A 20,087-nucleotide genomic window follows, 5' to 3' on the forward strand; every position below is an offset into this window, starting at 1 on the left:
TGATGTTCAGCTCTATGCACACTACTCAAGTTGTTCTGCAGCAAACCATTTGTATGGAGCTTGTTCGGGCAAAGGGCAAAATCATTACTGTTTCTGACACAGAAAACAATGTTCTTCGTACTGTTATTAAGTTGCACAGACATTTTCTAAACTATCAATGTATGTTGGTAGTGTTAAAATGTACCTATCATTTCAACAAACTTTTGGTATGACATAGAGACATGTCAAAAGTTGTAACCAGTGTGGTCCAAAGCATAAACAAAAGACCCTAATTGGCCAGGATATATTAGTATAAAGAAAATCAATAGACAATGGCTATACAGATCCTGTTCTGGCCTCATATAAAATATAACCTTTATTATTTCATTTAAAAGTTGCCCTTGATAAGACACTCAGTTACTGTAGGTAATATGATAGTCAGTATGTTGTATATAAATGTACTGAAATTGCGATCAGTCGTCTAAGGGGTGTGAAACAGTGAGGGGTTGTGTCTGGCAACACAGGTATTTTATTCCCAACATGTGCGGCTGGGCTGGTTTCCAGCCAGGTGAGGTCAAATACTGGACCGGAGTTTAAAAGCCGATCCGGGTTTTGGCAGCACCTGGCTGTCCTTAAATAGGCAGCTGGGCTCAGCAGAGATGTCTCTGTTTTTGGGATCTGAGGCTTTGTGCCGTGCTGAAGGGCCAAGAGCCACATGCTGGGGAAACAGGCCCCGTAAAGCCTGCTTTGGACTAATGGAGGCAGAACTTGTGTTATATGAACTTTCCATTGTGTGTGACTTAACACCAAGACTGCAAAGTTATGTGCTGTTTTGTGTAATTGCCTCAAATGTAAATAAGTTAATAACTTGTATTTTGCCTCTGTACTGCGCCCGCTTACTCTATCTACCAGAGCAAAACTCCACAATTGGTGCAGGATTCGGGAAAGAGCAGTGAGGCTGGCATGAACGCCGATATTTTTGGTTTCTCCATTTTTCAGGCACGGTTGTATGTCGTACATTAAACCAGCTGTATTACAACCAGTGCCGCACGACAAAATGGAGGCTGTTGTGAAGGCCCTCATAGAGGCTAATCTGCAGCAGCGAGAGACAAACCTGCAGAAATGTTAGGCTAATAATCAGCAGTAGGAGACTTACCAGTTGCTGCTACAACACGTGATGGCTTTGCAGACAGCAGGACCAACCCTGAGCGTCCACGATGCCCAGAAAGCAGTCCGTGCTGCGATTCCTAAGATGACCCCCACAGACGACATCGAAAACTACCTGGCGATGTATAAGAAAGTGGCCATCAGGGAAAAGCTACCCCGTCACCAGTGGGCTGAGATCGTCGCTCCATTCCTGGCATCCGATTCCCAGCGGGTGTATTTTGACTTGCCGGACAATCAAGCGGCCAACTACCAAAAAGTAAACAGTGAGATTTTTGGCAAGATTGGGGGTGAATGTGTTGGTCCGGGCCCAGCAGTTACATCAGTGGGGGTTTAAGCCAGTTGAGCCTGCGAGGACATAGTATTATGACTTACTCTACCTCTTCAAAAGTGGCTACAGCCTGATGTGCTGAGTCCCATGGCTATGCTGGATAGACTATTGGCTGATATGTTCTGGAGGGCTCTGCCACCCCCTCTCCAGCACTGGATTGGTCAGGTGTCTCCTGGCAATGCCCTAGAAATGGTGGAACTGGTGGACCGCTACGAGGCTACTAAGACTGTTACAGGAGGTTCTTTTGAGAGAAGGGCAGTCAAACCCTGTAAATCTCCATCCCAGACGCGGCGACTTGTACCAACCAAACCCACCCGGGGTGTACCCTCTACGGACCTGGCTCTGATAGTCTACTGGCGGTTTCAGGAGCCGGGCCATTTAAGAGCTGACTGTCCCCATCAGGTGGAACCCATGGATACTAACTATGGCTACCATCAGTCGTTATATGCCAGGAATCTGTGTGCAGCAGGTACCCAAAAACTCTAAAACACCTGTGCCAGGTGGAGGTAGGAGACACTCCAGCGGAGGCTCTGCTAGACTCAGGGAGTCTGTTGTCCCTAGTAAGGGCTCCCTGCTAAGTGTGATGGTGGGAGACGTGGAGGACTTGCCGCTGGGTCCTGAATTGGCAGACCTCAATGTCTCCGGGAATAATTTTGTACCGCCCAACTTCGGGACCCAACCATATCCTGCACCTGGGAAAATGTGTTAATAGTAGATGGTGAACCAAAACAACCTGGGGCAGAGTCAGTGTTTCCCTGTTTTGTGGTTCATCAGGATATGTTGTATCGGGTAAACCAACTACAGGTTGAGCCTATTGAACAGTTGGTGGTTAGCTTATCGCAAGCTTGTGTTAGATCTATCCCACCTCAAAAACTCAGGATCGTATTCTACAGCGGTTTTATTGGCCCAGCATATTTAAAGAAGTGGAAAAGTTTTGTAAGTCTTGCCCGACCTGCCAGATAACTAGCCCCCAGCCACATTTCCGTAGTCCCCTAGTAACTCTCCCGATTACCGAAGTACGGTTTAACCGAATAGCTATGGACCTCATAGGCCCAGTACCGAAGTCCGCCAGAGGGCATTAACACATCTTAGTCATACTACGCCACTCGGTACCCGAAGGCGGTGCCACTGCAACATACCTCGGCCAAACTCATAGCTTAGGAGTTAATGGAGATGTTTTCCAGAGTAGGACTACCTAAAGACGTTCTGACCGACCAAGGGACCCCTTTTATGTCCAAGGTGATAAGGGAACTCTGTAAGTTGCTGCACATAAAACAACTACGGACGTCCGTTTACCATCCGCAAATGGATGGTCTGGTAGAACGGTTTAACCAAACATTAAAAAATATGTTGAAAAAGGTAGTGTCTAAAGATGGGAAGGACTGAGACCTCCTTCTGCCCTATCTCATGTTCGCAGTGTGAGAGGTACCCCAGGCCTCTACTGGGTTCTCGCCCTTCAAACTGCTATATGGCAGACACCCTCGCGGTCTCTTGGACGTGGCCAAAGAGGCGTGGGAACAACAACCCACTCCACATAAAAGTGTCATTGAGTACGTTACCCAGATTCAAGATCGAATAGAGACAGTGTAGCCTCTTGTTAGGAATCATATGGAGGCAGCTCAGAGAGCCTAGAGAGCCCAGAGTTGGGTCTATAATCGGCAGGCTCGGGTCAGGATCTTAAACCCGGGTGATCGGGTTTTGGTTCTGGTGCCGACTGTAAACAGTAAGTTCCTGGCTAGGTGTCAGGGGCCCTATGGGGTACTCGAGAAAATTAGAGATGTAAACTACAAGGCACACCAGCCAGGGCGGCGAAAGCCGCAGCAAGTTTACCATGTGAATTTACTCAAACAGTGGAAATATAGGGAAACCTGTACAGAAGACAGCCCGCGGCCGGGTTTTCTAGGAGAATAGGTACTGGCCCCTCTGTCTGATGCAAGAGAGGCGGCTGCCACAGTCAAAATTTCTGACAGCCTCTCCTCTAAACAGACTCAGAAGGCCAGGGAGTTTGTTAGTCGGAACACGGATGTGTTCTCGGATCACCCTGGACGCACTTCCATAATCCAGCATGACATTGTCACTGAGCCTCAGGCAAAAGTCTGATTAAAACCATACCGGGTACCCGAGGCTCGGGGGAGGTGCAGCTAATGTTGCTCCTCATTGAGGAGTCAAAAAGTGAGTGAGACAGTCCTATAGTATTGATACCCAAGTCGGACGGGACGTTGCGGTTTTGTAACGACTTTTGAAAACTTAACGAGGTTTCCAAATTTGATGCGTATCCCATGCACCGGGTGGATTAGCTCATCGAGAGGTTAGGACAAGCCCAGTATTTTACTGTTTTGGACCTCACGAAAGGATACTGGCAGGTGCCCTTAACAGAGGCTGCCAAAGAGAAAACTGCCTTCATCACGCCTCAGGGGCTGTATCAATATAAGATCTTATCCTTTGGTCTGCATGGCTCCCCCGCCACTTTTCAGCGACTAATGGACATTGTGCTTCGTCCACATTGTCGGTACACTTCGGCTTACCTGGACGATATTGTCATCACAGTACCGACTGGGAAAGTCACCTACCCAAAGTGCAGGCTGTAGTGGACTCCCTTTGGAAAGCTGGCCTAACTGCTAACCCCAAAAAATGTGCGATAGGGTTAGAAGAGACTGAGTACCTGGGGTTTGTCATTGGGCATGGAGTCATCAAACCCCAAATCAGTGATGGTTCGCTGTGATGATCGGTCGGAAGAGACTTTTGCTGCTTTGAAGTCGGTCCTGTGTGGGTCACTGGTTTTGGTGACGCCCGACTTCAACAGGGACTTTGTGGTAAAAACTAATGCCTCCGAAGTAAGCCTCGATGCTGTACTGTCTCAGGAAGTCAACGGGGAGGAGCATCCTGTTGTCTTCCTAAGCCGCAAGCTTACCCCAGCCGAAACCAGGTATAGTGTAGTGGAGAGAGAGTGCCTGGCTATCAAGTGGGCACTCGAGTCTTTCCGCTACTATTTGTTGGCGAGAAAGTTCTGCCTGGTGACCGACCACTCCCCTCTCATGTGGATGAGCCAGGCCAAATATAGGAATGCCCGGGTCACCAGATGATTTTTGTCTCTGCAGAACTTTAAGTTCTTGGTAGAACACAGAGCAGGCCGGTTGAAGGGAAATGCGGATGCCCTGTCCTGGGTGCATTGTCTGGCGTGTGTCCACCCCCTCAGGGTTGAACAAAGGGGGGGTATGTGACACAGTAAGGGGTTGTGTCTGGCAAGGCAGCATGTGCGGCTGGGCAGGTTTCCAGCCAGGTGAGGTAAAATACCGGACTGGAGTTTAAGTTTTGGCAGCACCTTAAATAGGCAGCTGGGCTCAGCAGAGACTTGAGTTATATGAACTTTCCATTGTGTGTGAATTAAGACCAAGACTGCAAAGTTACGTGCTGTTTTGTGCAATTGCCTCAAGTGTGAATAAACACTGATGTTTTGAGTTAAGAACTTGTATTTTGCCTCTGTACTGCGCCCGCTTACCCTATCTACCAGATCGAAACCCCACAGGGGTAATTTATCTTCATACTCCCCTATGGATTATTTTAAGGTAATAGTGTCTATGTGCTCTTATTGTAACAATAAATTCATTCACTTCCTGAGAATGTGTCAATACTAGAAATGAGCAAATTTCTCAAAAAGTCGATTTGGTCGGTTCGCCGAATTTTCCAAAAAGATTTGATTTGTGGCAAATCACGTTAAAAAACTGCTATTTTCTGGCTGCAGAGAGCATGTACAGTAGTGTAGAACACTGTGCCTTGCAGAAACATAGGAAGTCTGCTGTGGTAGTGAAACAATACTGTGAGTTAGTCTGACACACAAAAAGTCGATTTGGTCGGTTCGCCGAATTTTCCAAAAAGATTTGATTTGTGGCAAATCACGTTAAAAAACTGCTATTTTCTGGCTGCAGAGAGCATGTACAGTAGTGTAGAACACTGTGCCTTGCAGAAACATAGGAAGTCTGCTGTGGTAGTGAAACAATACTGTGAGTTAGTCTGACACACAGATGACAGGCATCACTCTTAGAAACACAGCACACTTCACTTAATTGGGCAGTTATAGCGCCAAAACTGACCAAATAACTCAAGTGTGAACTGAGCTTTACAAGTCAATGTTAGCGCCAGCTGTTTCCACATAGATTTCTACAGAACCTGTTCTATAAGGCTACTTTCAAACTAGCGGCACGGACCACCGGCAGGCTGTTCGGTCGGGTGAACAGCTTGTCAGTCTCTTGCCGTGCGATGCCATGCCTCCGCCGAAACATTATTGTCAATGGGGACGGAGTGGTAGTCCGGGGGCACACGGTCACTAGCAGCAGGACGGATCCAACAGGCTGTTCACCTGATGGAACAGTCTGCCGGAGGTCCTTAAACGCTTATACAAGTAGAGGCCCCTTGACAGAGCAAAGAGGGTGTTGATGTCACTGATTATTTTGCCCTTCCGCTGATCTATCTATCCCAAAAAACTGATCCTGTCTGTTGAGCATCCGCCTTCACTCGGTCAACATTTCATCACTAATAGAGTTGAGCGAACACCTGGATGTTCGGGTTCGAGAAGTTCGGCCGAACTTCCCGGAAATGTTCGGGTTCGGGATCCGAACCCGACCCGAACTTCGTCCCGAACCCGAACTCCATTGAAGTCAATGGAGACCCGAACTTTTCGGCACTAAAAAGGCTGTAAAACAGCCCAGGAAAGGGCTAGAGGGCTGCAAAAGGCAGCAAAATGTAGTTAAATCCCCTGCAAACAAATGTGGATAGGGAATTGAATTAAAATAAAAATAAAATAAATAAAAATTAACAAATATCAATTGGAGAGAGGTCCCATAGCAGAGAATCAGGCTTCATGTCAGCAGAGAATCAGTCTTCATGTCATAGCAGAGAATCAGGCTTCGCGTCACCCAAAACTGGAACGTTCCATTGTCATATATTTAGGCCCCGGCACCCAGACAGAGGAGAGAGGTCCCATAACAGAGATTCAGGCTTCATGTCAGCAGAGAATTAGTCTTCATGTCATAGCAGAGAATCATGCTTCACGTCACCCAACATTGGAACAGTCCATTGTCATATAATTTAGGCCCCGGCACCCAGACAGAGGAGAGAGGTCCCATAACATAGAATCTGGCTTCATGTCAGCAGAGAATCAGTCTTCATGTCATAGCAGAGAATCATGCTTCACGTCACCCAACATTGGAACAGTCCATTGTCATATAATTTAGGCCCCGGCACCCAGACAGAGGAGAGAGGTCCCATAACAGAGATTCAGGCTTCATGTCAGCGACTCAGCAGAGAATCAGTCTTCATGTCATAGCAGAGAATCAGGCTTCATGTCACCCACCACTGGAACAGGCCACTGTCAGATATTTTTAGGCCCCGGCACCCAGACAGAGGAGAGAGGTCCCATAACAGAGATTCAGGCTTCATGTCAGCAGAGAATCAGTCTTCATGTCATAGCAGAGAATCAGGCTTCATGTCACCCACCACTGGAACAGGCCACTGTCAGATATTTTTAGGCCCCGGCACCCAGACAGAGGAGAGAGGTCCCATAACAGAGATTCAGGCTTCATGTCAGCAGAGAATCAGTCTTCATGTCACAGCAGAGAATCAGGCTTCATGTCACCCACCACTGGAACAGGCCACTGTCAGATATTTTTAGGCCCGGCACCCAGACAGAGGAGAGAGGTCCCATAACAGAGATTCAGGCTTCATGTCACCCACCACTGGAACAGTCCATTGTCACATATTTAGGCTCAGGCACCCAGGCAGAGGAGAGAGGTCCCATAGCAGAGAATCAGGCTTCATGTCAGCAGAGAATCAGTCTTCATGTCATAGCAGAGAATCAGGCTTCATGTCACCCACCACTGGAACAGGCCACTGTCAGATATTTTTAGGTCCCGGCACCAAGACAGAGGAGAGGTTCATTCAACTTTGGGTTGCCCCGCAATATAATGCTAAAATGAAAATAAAAATAGGATTGAATGAGGAAGTGCCCTGGAGTACAATAATATATGGTTAAGGGGAGGTAGTTAATGTCTAATCTGCACAAGGGATGGAAAGGTCCTGTGGGATCCATGCCTGGTTCATTTTTATGAACGTCAGCTTGTCCACATTGGCTGTAGACAGGCGGCTGCGTTTGTCTGTAATGACGCCCCCGGCCGTGCTGAATACACGTTCAGACAAAACGCTGGCCGCCGGGCAGGCCAGCACCTCCAAGGCATAAAAGGCTAGCTCTGGCCACGTGGACAATTTGGAGACCCAGAAGTTGAATGAGGCCGAACCATCAGTCAGTACGTGGAGGGGTGTGCACAGGTACTGTTCCACCATGTTATTGAAATGTTGCCTCCTGCTAACACGTTCCGTATTAGGTGGTGGTGCAGTTAGCTGTGGCGTGGTGACAAAACTTTTCCACATCTCTGCCATGCTAACCCTGCCCTCAGAGGAGCTGGCCGTGACACAGCTGCGTTGGTGACCTCTTGCTCCTCCTCTGCCTTCGCCTTGGGCTTCCACTTGTTCCCCTGTGACATTTGGGAATGCTCTCAGTAGCGCGTCTACCAACGTGCGCTTGTACTCGCGCATCTTCCTATCATGCTCCAGTGCAGGAAGTAAGGTGGGCACATTGTCTTTGTACCGTGGATCCAACAGGGTGGCAACCCAGTAGTCCGCACACGTTAAAATGTGGGCAACTCTGCTGTCGTTGCGCAGGCACTGCAGCATGTAGTCGCTCATGTGTGCCAGGCTGCCCAGAGGTAAGGACAAGCTGTCCTCTGTGGGAGGCGTATCGTCATCGTCCTGCGTTTCCCCCCAGCCACGCACCAGTGATGGGCCCGAGCTGCGTTGGGTGCCACCCCGCTGTGAACATGCTTCATCCTCATCCTCCTCCACCTCCTCCTCATCCTCGTCCTCCTCGTCCTCCAGTAGTGGGCCCTGTCTGGCCACATTTGTACCTGGCCTCTGCTGTTGCAAAAAACCTCCCTCTGAGTCACTTCGAAGAGACTGGCCTGAAAGTGCTAAAAATTACCCCTCTTCCTCCTCCTCCTCCTGGGCCACCTCCTCTTCCATCATCGCCCTAAGTGTTTTCTCAAGGAGACATAGAAGTGGTATTGTAACGCTGATAACGGCGTCATCGCCACTGGCCATGTTGGTGGAGTACTCGAAACAGCGCAACAGGGCACACAGGTCTCGCATGGAGGCCCAGTCATTGGTGGTGAAGTGGTGCTGTTCCGCAGTGCGACTGACCCCTGCGTGCTGCAGCTGAAACTCCACTATGGCCTGCTGCTGCTCGCACAGTCTGTCCAGCATGTGCAAGGTGGAGTTCCACCTGACGGGCACGTCTCATATGAGGCAGTGAGCGGGAAGGCCGAAGTTACGCTGTAGCGCAGACAGGCGAGCAGCGGCAGGATGTGAACGCCGGAAGCGCGAACAGACGGCCCGCACTTTATGCAGCAGCTCTGACATGTCGGGGTAGTTGCGAATGAACTTCTGCACCACCAAATTCAGCACATGCGCCAGGCAAGCGATGTGCGTCAAATCGGCTAGTCCCAGAGCTGCAACGAGATTTCGCCCATTATCGCACACCACCAGGCCGGGCTTGAGGCTCACCGGCAGCAACCACTCGTCGGTCTGTTGTTCTATACCCCGCCACAACTCCTGTGCGGTGTGGGGCCTGTCCCCCAAACATATGAGTTTCAGAATGGCCTGCTGACGTTTACTCCGGGCTGTGCTGAAGTTGGTGGTGAAGGTGTGTGGCTGACTGGATGAACAGGTGGAAGTAGAGGAGGAGGAAGCTGAGTAGGAGGAGGAGCAGACAGGAGGCAAAGAATGTTGCCCTGCGATCCTTGGCGGCGGAAGGACGTGCGCCAAACAGCTCTCCGCCTGGGGCCAGCCGCCACTACATTTTCCCAGTGTGCAGTTAAGGAGATATAGCGTCCCTGGCCGTGCTTACTGGTCCACGTATCTGTGGTTAGGTGGACCTTGCCACAGATGGCGTTGCGCAGTGCACACTTGATTTTATCGGATACTTGGTTGTGCAGGGAAGGCACGGCTCTCTTGGAGAAGTAGTGGCGGCTGGGAACAACATACTGTGGGACAGCAAGCGACATGAGCTGTTTGAAGCTGTCTGTGTCCACCAGCCTAAAGGACAGCATTTCATAGGCCAGTAGTTTAGAAATGCTGGCATTCAGGGCCAGGGATCGAGGGTGGCTAGGTGGGAATTTACGCTTTCTCTCAAATGTTTGTGAGATGGAGAGCTGAACGCTGCCGTGTGACATGGTTGAGATGCTTGGTGACGCAGGTGGTGGTGTTGGTGGTACATCCCATGTTTGCTGGGCGGCAGGTGCCAACGTTTCACCAGAGGCTGAGGAAGGGGCCGAGGCGGCAGCAGCAGAAGAGGCCGAGGCGGCAGCAGCAGAAGAGGTAGCAGGGGGAGCCTGAGTGAGTTCCTTGTTTTTAAGGTGTTTACTGCACTGCAGTTCATGCTTTGCATGCAGGTGCCTGGTCATGCAGGTTGTGCTAAGGTTGAGAACGTTAATGCCTCGCTTCAGGCTCTGATGGCACAGCATGCAAGCCACTCGGGTCTTGTCGTCAGCACATTGTTTGAAGAAGTGCCATGCCAGGGAACTCCTTGAAGCTGCCTTTGGGGTGCTCTGTCCCAGATGGCGGCGGTCTGTAGCAGGCGGAGTCTCTTGGCGGCGAGTGTTCTGCTTTTGCCCACTGCTCCCTCTTTGTCTTTTGCTACGCTGTTGGCTCGGTCTCACCACTGCCTCTTCCTCCGAACTGTGAAAGTCAGTGGCACGACATTCATTCCATGTGGGGTCTAGGACCTTATCGTCCCCTGCATCGTCTTCATCCCTGACCTCCTGTTCAGTCTGCACACTGCAGAAAGACGCAGCAGTTGGAACCTGTGTTTCGTCATCATCAGAGATGTGCTGAGGTGGTATTCCCATGTCCTTATCATCAGGAAACATAAGTGGTTGTGCGTTAGTGCATTCTATGTCTTCCACCGCTGGGGAAGGGCTAGGTGGATGCCCTTGGGAAACCCTGCCAGCAGAGTCTTCAAACAGCATAAGAGACTGCTGCATAACTTGAGGCTCAGACAGTTTCCCTGATATGCATGGGGGTGATGTGACAGACTGATGGGCTTGGTTTTCATGCGCCATCTGTGCGCTTTCTGCAGAATACTGGGTGGGAGATAATGTGAACGTGCTGGATCCACTGTCGGCCACCCAATTGACTAATGCCTGTACCTGCTCAGGCCTTACCATCCTTATAACAGCATTGGGCCCCACCAAATATGGCTGTAAATTCTGCTGGCTACTGGGACCTGAGGTAGTTGGTTCACTAGGACATGTGGCTGTGGCAGAACAGCCACGTCCTCTCCCAGCACCAGAGGGTCCACTAACACCACCACGACCATGTCCACGTCTGCGTCCCTTATTAGATGTTTTCCTCATTGTTCCCGTTCACCACAATTTTGAAAATGGCAAATTTGGGAATAGTTTTTCAACCCAGAACAAAAACTGTGCTTTTACGGTCACTACAAATAACTTGACCAGCTAAAACAGTACAGATTTGGTTGAATAGAAATGTGAGGCCTGTTTTTTTTTGCGCTGTGTGACAGGTATACGTTTAATCACAGAATTAGACTTGTATCTGCACGGTAGCGTGTGTGTTAAGTTTTTCTGAATGACACTATCAGCACCTTGAATCTAAGATATTCTTTTTGGGATAGATTTCAAGTAGGCCTGATATAGCATAAACTACTTATTTTGAGAATGGCAAATTTGCGAATAGTTTTTCAACCCAGAACAAAAACTGTGCTTTTACGGTCACTACAAATAACTTGACCAGCTAAAACAGTACAGATTTGGTTGAATAGAAATGTCAGGTCTATTTTTTAGGCGCTGTGTGACAGGCTCAACTTGCCCCTGATGTAGTATATGGCCAAAAAATAACCACACTATTGATGGTTAAATGCACTTGAGTGACACAGGCTCAGCCTGCACCTGATGTAGTATATGGCCAAAAATTAACCACACTGTTGATGGTTAAATGCACTTGGGTGACACAGGCTCAGCCTGCACCTGATGTAGTATATGGCCAAAAATTAACCACACTGTTGATGGTTAAATGCACTTGGGTGACACAGGCTCAGCCTGCACCATATGTAGTATATGGCCAAAAAATAACCACACTGTTGATTGTTAAATGCACTTGGGTGACATAGGCTCAGCCTGCACCTGATGTAGTATATGGCCAAAAAATAACCAGACTGTTGATGGTTAAATGCACTTCGGTGACACAGGCTCAGCCTGCAGCTGATGTAGGATATAGCAAAAAATAACCACACTATTGATGGTTAAAAGCACTTGGTGGTAGCTTGTGCTGGCGCACCACAAGCCACAAAATGGCCGCCGATCACCCCAGAAAAAAGTGATATAAAAACGCTCTGGGCAGCCTAAAAAAAGTGAGCAAGTCGATATTAGCACTTCAATGATCCACAGCTGGAGATCGATCACAGAATGAAGTCTTTTGGAGGAGTTAATCTGCCTAATCTCGCCCTAACGTCGCAGCAGCAACCTCTCCCTATGCTTGAATCAGCAGAGTGACGTGCAGCGCTATGTGACCCAAGCTTATATAGAGGCTGGGTCACATGCTGCACTGGGCAATCACAGCCATGCTAATAGTAGGCAAGGCTGTGATGGCCTCTTGGGGCAAGTAGTATGACGCATGTTGATTGGCTGCTTTGCAGAAATGGCCAAGAAAGCACCGAACACCGAACCCGAACCCGGACTTTTACGAAAATGTTCGGGTTCGGGTCCGTGTCACGGACACCCCAAAATTCGGTACGAACCCGAACTATACAGTTCGGGTTCGCTCATCCCTATCGATGGGTTGGCTGCAAGAATGATCTTATATCCGAAGTGACCAACGCATTTTCAAACCGCCCTCTTCTTGCAGGCGCGGTAGGATTGGTACCCGCACCTGTTTCGCTGTGGGTGGAAATTCCTCTTCCAGCGCCCGCAACATCAGAATGCAGCATCTCTCGCTTGACAAAGGCTTGACATGTAGCAATTCTTTTGTAACCGCGTTTTTACATGTAAGCAGTTCCAAATAAAGGGATTTTTTCACCGGACATGCTGCCTCCCCTATTGCTTATTGGACTGATGGTGCCCTGACTGCGACTGACCAGTTTGATGATCTTCAAATGGCCGCAGAAGTCTGCATGCGTCGCGCATAAGCAGCCACTGGCGTGGTGAAAAGAAAACCAAGCTCCCCAGAATCTGTCCTGCCACAGAGTTTGTACAGGTATTCGCTAACGGAACGTTGCTGCTGGAGCAGCCTATCAAGCATATACAAGGTGGAGTTCCAGCGCGTTGTGCTGTCACAAATCAGACGGGCAGGTGGTGTCGCCGCTGAACGTCAGCAAGGCAAGCCATGGCCTTGTAAGCTCTTGTAAAATGGACAGAGATTTTCATGGCCTGCCACAAGACGTCCTGGACCTCGGGGTATTTGTCAACAAATCGATGCATGATTAAGTTCAGGACGTGTGCCATGCACGGCACATGTATCATTTTGCCCTGCTCAAGCGCGCTCAGCAGATTCGCACCATTGTCACACACCACTTTAGTAACTGTCAAATTGAGCAGGGTTAGCCACTGATCAGCCTGTTACCGCATAGCTGAAAGCAGTGCTTCCAGGCACAACAGCACCGCATGGCAACATCTCACCTGGCACGTCAAATAGGTTCTGGGTAGCTTGGGGGGTGCAGCAGAAGAGGCGGTTGCAGTGGAAAAGGAAGAGTCAGAGGATGGAGTAGGAGGAGGAGGAGAAGAGGCAGGCCTGCATGCAATTCGTGGCGGTAACAGCAAATCCACACGGGTGCCACGGGTTGCATGCTTGACAGCCATCAGAAGGTTCACCCAGTGGGCAGTAAAAGTTATGTACCTTCCCTGCCCGTGTTTGCTAGACCACGTGTCTGTGGTCAGATGTATCTTGGCACCGACACTGTGTGCCAGAGATACATTCACTTGCTGCTGAACATGGCCATATAGCTCTGGGATGCCCTTCTGGGAGAAATATTTCCTTCCGGGGACCTTCCATTGTTATGTGCCAATGGCCACAAAATTTCTAAAGGCCTCCGAGTGGTTTCTTTGGGGGTGCACACAGCAGAGAGTGAGGAGGGTGCAGATACAGAGGATGAGGAGGGTGCAGAAGCGGAAGGCTAAGTGAGCCACTCAACCAACTCTGATGCGTCCTTTGACGTAATCGCATGCACCTTCTCCAACTTCCTCCTTAGGCTCCAGCCTGGTGCACCTGCCTGTCCCTACCACCACTGCGGAACGGCCTGCCTCTTCCTCTGCCTGTAATTTTCAAAATGACCCTGTGCCAAAGTTACTAGAGAAGAGCAGTATTTCTGGAAGCAGGTATATCAAACCCCTTAATCAGTATTTTGTGGAAGCAGGTGTATCGCAGGCCCCAATCAATATTTGGTAGAAGCAGGTATATCAATTCCCTCAATCAGTATTTTGTGGAAGCAGGTATATAGAACCCCTTAATCAATATTTGCTGGAAGCAGGTATATCGCACCCCTCAATCTCTATTTTGTGGAAGCAGGTATGTTAAACCACTTAATCAGTAGTTTGTAGAAGCAGATATATCGCATCCCTCAATCAGTGTTTTGCGGAAGCAGGTATATCGCGGGCCTCAATGAATGTTTGGTGGAAGCAGGTATATCAATTCCCTTAATCAGTATTTTGTGGAAGCAGGTATATTAAATCCCTTAATCGATATTTGGTGGAAGCAGGTATATTGCAACCCTCAATCTGGATTTTGTAAAAGCAGGTATATCAAACACCTTATTCAGTATTTTGTGGAAGCAGATAAATCGCACCCCTCAATCAGTATTTTGTGGAAGCAGGTATATTAATCCCTTTAATCAGTACTTTGTGAAAGCAGGTATATAGAACCCCTTAATCAATATTTGGTGGAAGCAGGTATATCGCACCCCTCAATCTGTATTTTGTGGAAGCAGGTATATAAAAGCCCTTAATCAATATATTTTGGAAGCAGGTATATCAGTCCCCTTAATCAGTATTTTGTGGAAGCAGGTATATAGAACCCCTTAATCAATATTTGGTGGTAGCAGGTATATCGCAACCCTCAATCTGTATTTTGTGGAAGCAGGTATATCAAACCCCTTATTCAGTATTTTGTGGAAGCAGGTATATTGCACCCCTCATCCAGTATTTTGTGGAAGCAGTGATATCAAACCCCTTAATCAGTATTTTGTGGACGTAGGTATATCAATCCCCTTAATCAGTATTTTGTGGAAGCAGGTTTATCGCACCCCTCAATCTGTATTTTGTGGAAGCAGGTATATCGCACCCCTCAATCAGTATTTTGTGGAAACAGGTATATAGAACCCCTTAACCTCCTCCCGTCCGCCCATAGGATATAAACGTCCTATGGGTGGACCTCTATTTCTGAAAGCATGTTTTAAAACGTCCTTTCAGAAATCACAGCTGCACGCTAATCGTGCAACTGCTGATCGGGTTGCCCGCTGTCAGTGACAGCAGGGCAACCCTAAGAGAAGGCAGGGACAGTGCCCAGGTGTCCCTGCCATCTGGATCGCTGCATACACAGCGGTTCCTGTTCCGGCCCGGCGGTCATGTGACCGCCGGGAACGGAGAGTGCAGGGGCTGTGTGAGGTCTTTCACAGACCTCGATCAGCCCTGCTCTGAGGCTGTACAGCACAGTATTATGCTGTACAGCCTCTCTGGGGGTGCATTTCTTCTGTAACTGAGGCTACTATGTCAGCCCCAGTTACAAGAGAAATCAACAGTGAAAAAAAAAAAGAAAAATTGAAGCAAATGTCCCCCAGAGGTCTTGTATGACCTTATGGGGGACGAAAAGTGTAAAATAAAATAAAAAAAATAAAGGGTTGAAAAAATAAAATAAAAAAAAGTTTCACATGTAAAAAAAAAAAGTTCCCAAGTAAGGAATAAAAAAAAAAAATTGAAAATAGAAAAAATAAAATAAAATAGACATATTTGGTATTGCCACGTCCGTAAAAACCAGCTCTATAAAAATATCACATGACCTAACCCCTCGGGTGAACACCGTAAAAAAAAAAAAAAAAAAAATGTGTCAAAACAAGCAATTTTTATCACCTTACATCACAAAAGGTGTAACACCAAGTGATCAAAAATGCGTATGTCCCACAAAATGGTACCAATAAAACCGTCACCTCATCCTGCAAAAAATGAGCCCCTACATAAGAAAATCTCTTAAAAAATAAAAAAACTATAGCTCTCAGAACATGGACACATTAAAACATAATTTATTTGTTTCAAAAATGCTATTATTGTGTAAAACTTTAATAAATGAGAAAAAGTATACATATTAGGTATCGCCACGTCCGTAACAATCTGCTCTATAAAAATGTCACTTGACTGAACCCCTCAGGTGAACGCTGTAAAAATAAATAAATAGAAACTGTGCTAAAACAACCAATTTTTTGGTCACCTTGCCCCATAAAGTGTTATAATGAATGATCAAAAAATCATATGTACCCAAAAATAGTACTAATAAAACTGGCACCTTATCCCCTAGTTTCCAAAATGGGGTCACTTCTTGGGAATTTTTACTGTAAGGGTGCATCAGGGGGCTTCAAATGGGACATGGCATCTAAAAACCATGTGGAGTTCCTTTTCTTCTGCGCCCTGCCGTGTGCCCATACAGCAGTTTATGACCACATGTGGGGTGTTTCTGTAAACCGCAGAATCTGGGTAATAAATATTGAGTTTTGTTTGGCTGTTAACCATCGATGTGTTAAAGAAAAAATTGGATTAAAATGGAAAATCTGCCAAAAAGTGAAATTTAAAAATTTGATCTCCATTTTCCTTTTATTCTTGTGGAACGCCTAAAGGGTTAACAAAGTTTGTAAAATCGGTTTTGAATACCTTGAGGGGTGTAGTTTCTACAATGGGGTCATTTATGGGGGTATCCAATATGTAGGCCCCACAAAGTGACTTCAGACCTGAACTGGTCCTTAAAAAGTGGGTTTTGGCAATTTTCTTAAAACTTTGAAGAATTGCTTCTAAACTTCTAAGCCTTCTAACGTCCTAAAAAAATAAAATGACATTTCCAAAATGATGCCAACATAAAGTAGACATATGGGGAATGTTAAGTAATAAATATTTTATGAGGTATCACTTTCTGTTTTAAAAGCAGAGAAATAGAAATTTAGAAAATTGCGAATTTTTCAAATTTTTGGGTAAATTTGGGATTTTTTCATAAATAAATGTGAAATATTTTGACTGAAATTTATGATTATCATGAAGTACAATGTGTCACGAGAAAACAATCTCTGAATGACTTGGATAAATTTAGGCATTCCAAAGTTATTACCACATAAAGTGAGATATGTCAGTTTTGCAAAATTAGGCCTGGTCAGGAAGGGGGCAAATGGCCCAGATGGCAAGTGGTTAATCAATATTTTGTGGAAGCAGGTATATCACACCGCTCAATCAGTATTTTGTGGAAACAGGTATATAGAACCCCTTAGTCAATATTTTGTGGAAGCAGGTGTATCGCACCCCTCAAACAGTATTTTGTGGAAGCAGGTATATAGAACCCCTTAATCAATATTTTGTGGAAGCAAGTATATTGCACCCCTCAATCAGTATTTTGTGGAAGCAGGTATATAAAATCCCCTTAATCAGTATTTGATGGAAGCAGGTATATTGAACCCCTCAATCTGTATTTTGTGGAAGCAGGTATATCGCACCACTCAATCATTATTTTGTGGAAACAGGTATATAGAACCCCTTAATCAGTATTTTGTGAAAGCAAGTATATTGCACCCTTCAATAAGTTTTTTGGGGGGCAACAGGTATATCAAACCCGTTGCAAATAGTTGTTCCAATACCGTTTGTCCCTCTGTATACCTGCGGTATCGCAGCAGAACCGCACACAACTGCTGCACAATACAAATGCATTATAATATACTTTCTATGTTAGAAAGTATATTATAAGTATATCACAACCCTCAGTCTATCACACCTATTGATAGCACACCCATACCAGTCCTTCAAAGGACAAAAATATAAATAGGTGACATATACCCATTTTGGTGTGAGATACACGTGCACTTTATACGTGTCAGGGAAATTAATATAGTTAATCTGACTGTTAGTTCAGCCGGTGACATATACAATTATGATGTGGTTGTCTTCTTATGTAGCAGACTGGCCTCTGGGCACCCGAGCCCATATTCGACTGATAGTTCTCCACTGCTGAGAAGTGGTAGTGAGGTCTGCATTTCAATATCAGTTCAGTTTTGAAGACCTCTCCTGTATAAATGTTGTTCTTACAATGCTGAAGATACAAACTAAATCTTTAGAAAGGGCTTTGATATTTATGTAACTCAGGAAAAATTTGCCATTCTAGTCTGAGAATATTCTTGAAGCAAAACTATGACTATTAAAGCTATAACTACTGATGTTATTACCAGATAGTCTTATAGTATAAGTATAATCCCCTGATTTTCAATTAAAACCCTGGAAGTTCTATCTATCTATCTATCTATCTATCTATCTATCTATCTATCTATCTATCTATCTATCTATCTATCTATCTATCTATCTATCTATCTATCTTTCTATCTATCTATCTAACCTTTTAATCCTTAGAGGTAGTTAATGAAGTCAGTAGAGATTATTTGAAACAAAAGTTCATTATATCTGTCAGCTCCAGAAGGATTTTTACATGAAACATATTTAGTTACATTTTAGGAAGGCATATTGAAAACCAATTAAGGTAGTTTCTCTGCTGTGTAGGGTATAGAAAAGTAAAAAAGAAAGGAAACAGCAGGTATTGCTTAGAATATGGAGTAATAAGTGCAGTAATATTATATGTTTATATTTTCATGAACCTAGGTTGGAATTTGGGAACATGGTGACCTGCGAATGAAATACCCTGTGTGGTCTCGTTATGGGAAGTTTCTTCAGCCTGTGGATGATGATCAGCATTTGACTGTGGCAACATTGGAGGAAAGACCATTCGTAATTGTGGAAGGTGTAGATCCAGCAACAGGAACCTGCATTAGAGACTCTGTGCCCTGTCGCAAGCAGCTCAACAAAACTGACAAGTACAGTATACATATACATTTCTATTGTCTGTGTATAATTTTCATGAAAACAAATGTTGTTAAATGGAAACTCTCAGTACTCATGTACTTGGTTTTATTATGGCATGGATTTGCAGCCCCAGTGCCAGGACTGCCAAAGAGGAGCATAAGGTCTCTAATAGAGTTGAGCGGACACCTGGATGTTAGGGTTCGGCAGGTTCGGCCGAACTTGAAAAAAAAGTTCAGGTTCGGGACCCGAACTTGACCCGAACTTGACCCTGAACCCGAACCCCATTAAAGTCAATGGGGACCCAAACTTTTAGGCTCTAAAATAGTCCTCGAAAGGGCTAGAGGGCTGCAAAAGGCATCAAACTGTGCTTAAGAGCATGACAACTGTTCTGCAAACAAATGTGGATAGGGAAATGACTTAAAATAACATAAAATACAGAAAAATTTTAAATAACAATCTGGACCTAGGAGTAGGAGGTTGAGGAGGCGGTGGATGGGTGGATGTGGCGGTGTAGGTTGACGTGGCGGTGTAGGTGGAAGCGACGGTGAAGGAGGAATAGGTAGCCAACACTGATTTGTGTTATTTTTTATTTTTATATTGGGACATATAACAAAATAAAACAAAGAATAAGTGCACTTGAGTACAAGAATGGATGGTTGAGGCTGGTATAAATGTCTATTCTGCACAAGGTACGGACAAGTCCTGTGGGATCAATGACTGGTTCATTTTAATAAACGTAAGCTTGTCCACATTGGCTGCGGCCTGTGATAATGCTCTCTGCCGTGCTAAACACACGTTCACACTATACACTGGCTGCAGGGCAGGTCAGCACCTCCAAGGCTGACAAAGCTTTTCCACATTTTGGCCATGCTAACCCTGCCTTCTCAGGTGCTGGTGGTGCCCCAGTTGCGTTGGCGACCTCTTCCTCCTCCTCTGCCTTCGCCTTGTGCTTCCACTGTGCCCCCGCTGTCAGGTGGGAATGCCATCAGCAGCGTGCGCTTGTAGTCGCGCATCTTCTGATCAGTAACAGATGTTTTCACTAAATTTAGTTCCCTGTCAGCAATGCAGAGCAAGGGTTCATTCACGGCAAAAGGGGGTTCATGTCACCCAACAATAGAACAGAGGATTTTGAGAGATTTAGGCCCCTGTCACCCAGGCACAGCAGGGGTTCATTCATGGCAAAAGGGGGTTCATGTCACCCAGCAATAGAACAGAGGATTTTGAGAGATTTAGGCCCCTGTCACCCAGGCACAGCAGGGGTTCATTCACGGCAAAAGTGGGTTCATGTCACCTAGCAATAGAAAAGACATTTTTGAGAGATTTAGGCCCCTTTCACCCAGGTACAGCAGGGGTTCGTTCACGGCAAAAGGGGGATCATGTCACCCAGCAATACAAAAGAGCATTTTGAGAGATTTAGGCCCCTGTCATCCAGGCAGAGCAGGGGTTCATTCACGGCAAAAGGG

At 46.4% G+C, this 20,087-nt stretch overlaps 1 protein-coding gene across 1 annotated transcript in view; it reads left to right on the forward strand.

Moving 5' to 3' along the window:
• The window catches only part of GRIN2D (glutamate ionotropic receptor NMDA type subunit 2D), a 642,162-nt gene that overhangs the window by 160,077 nt on the left and 461,998 nt on the right, over positions 1-20,087 (forward strand). Inside the window, exon 4 of the mRNA XM_040434835.1 lies at positions 18,424-18,635. Coding sequence (XP_040290769.1) covers positions 18,424-18,635 — 212 coding nt within the window. The remainder of the gene's footprint in view (positions 1-18,423; positions 18,636-20,087) is intronic.

This window comes from Bufo bufo, chromosome 1 (assembly GCF_905171765.1).
Source record: "Bufo bufo chromosome 1, aBufBuf1.1, whole genome shotgun sequence".
In the NCBI taxonomy this organism is placed as follows: Eukaryota; Metazoa; Chordata; class Amphibia; order Anura; family Bufonidae; genus Bufo; species Bufo bufo.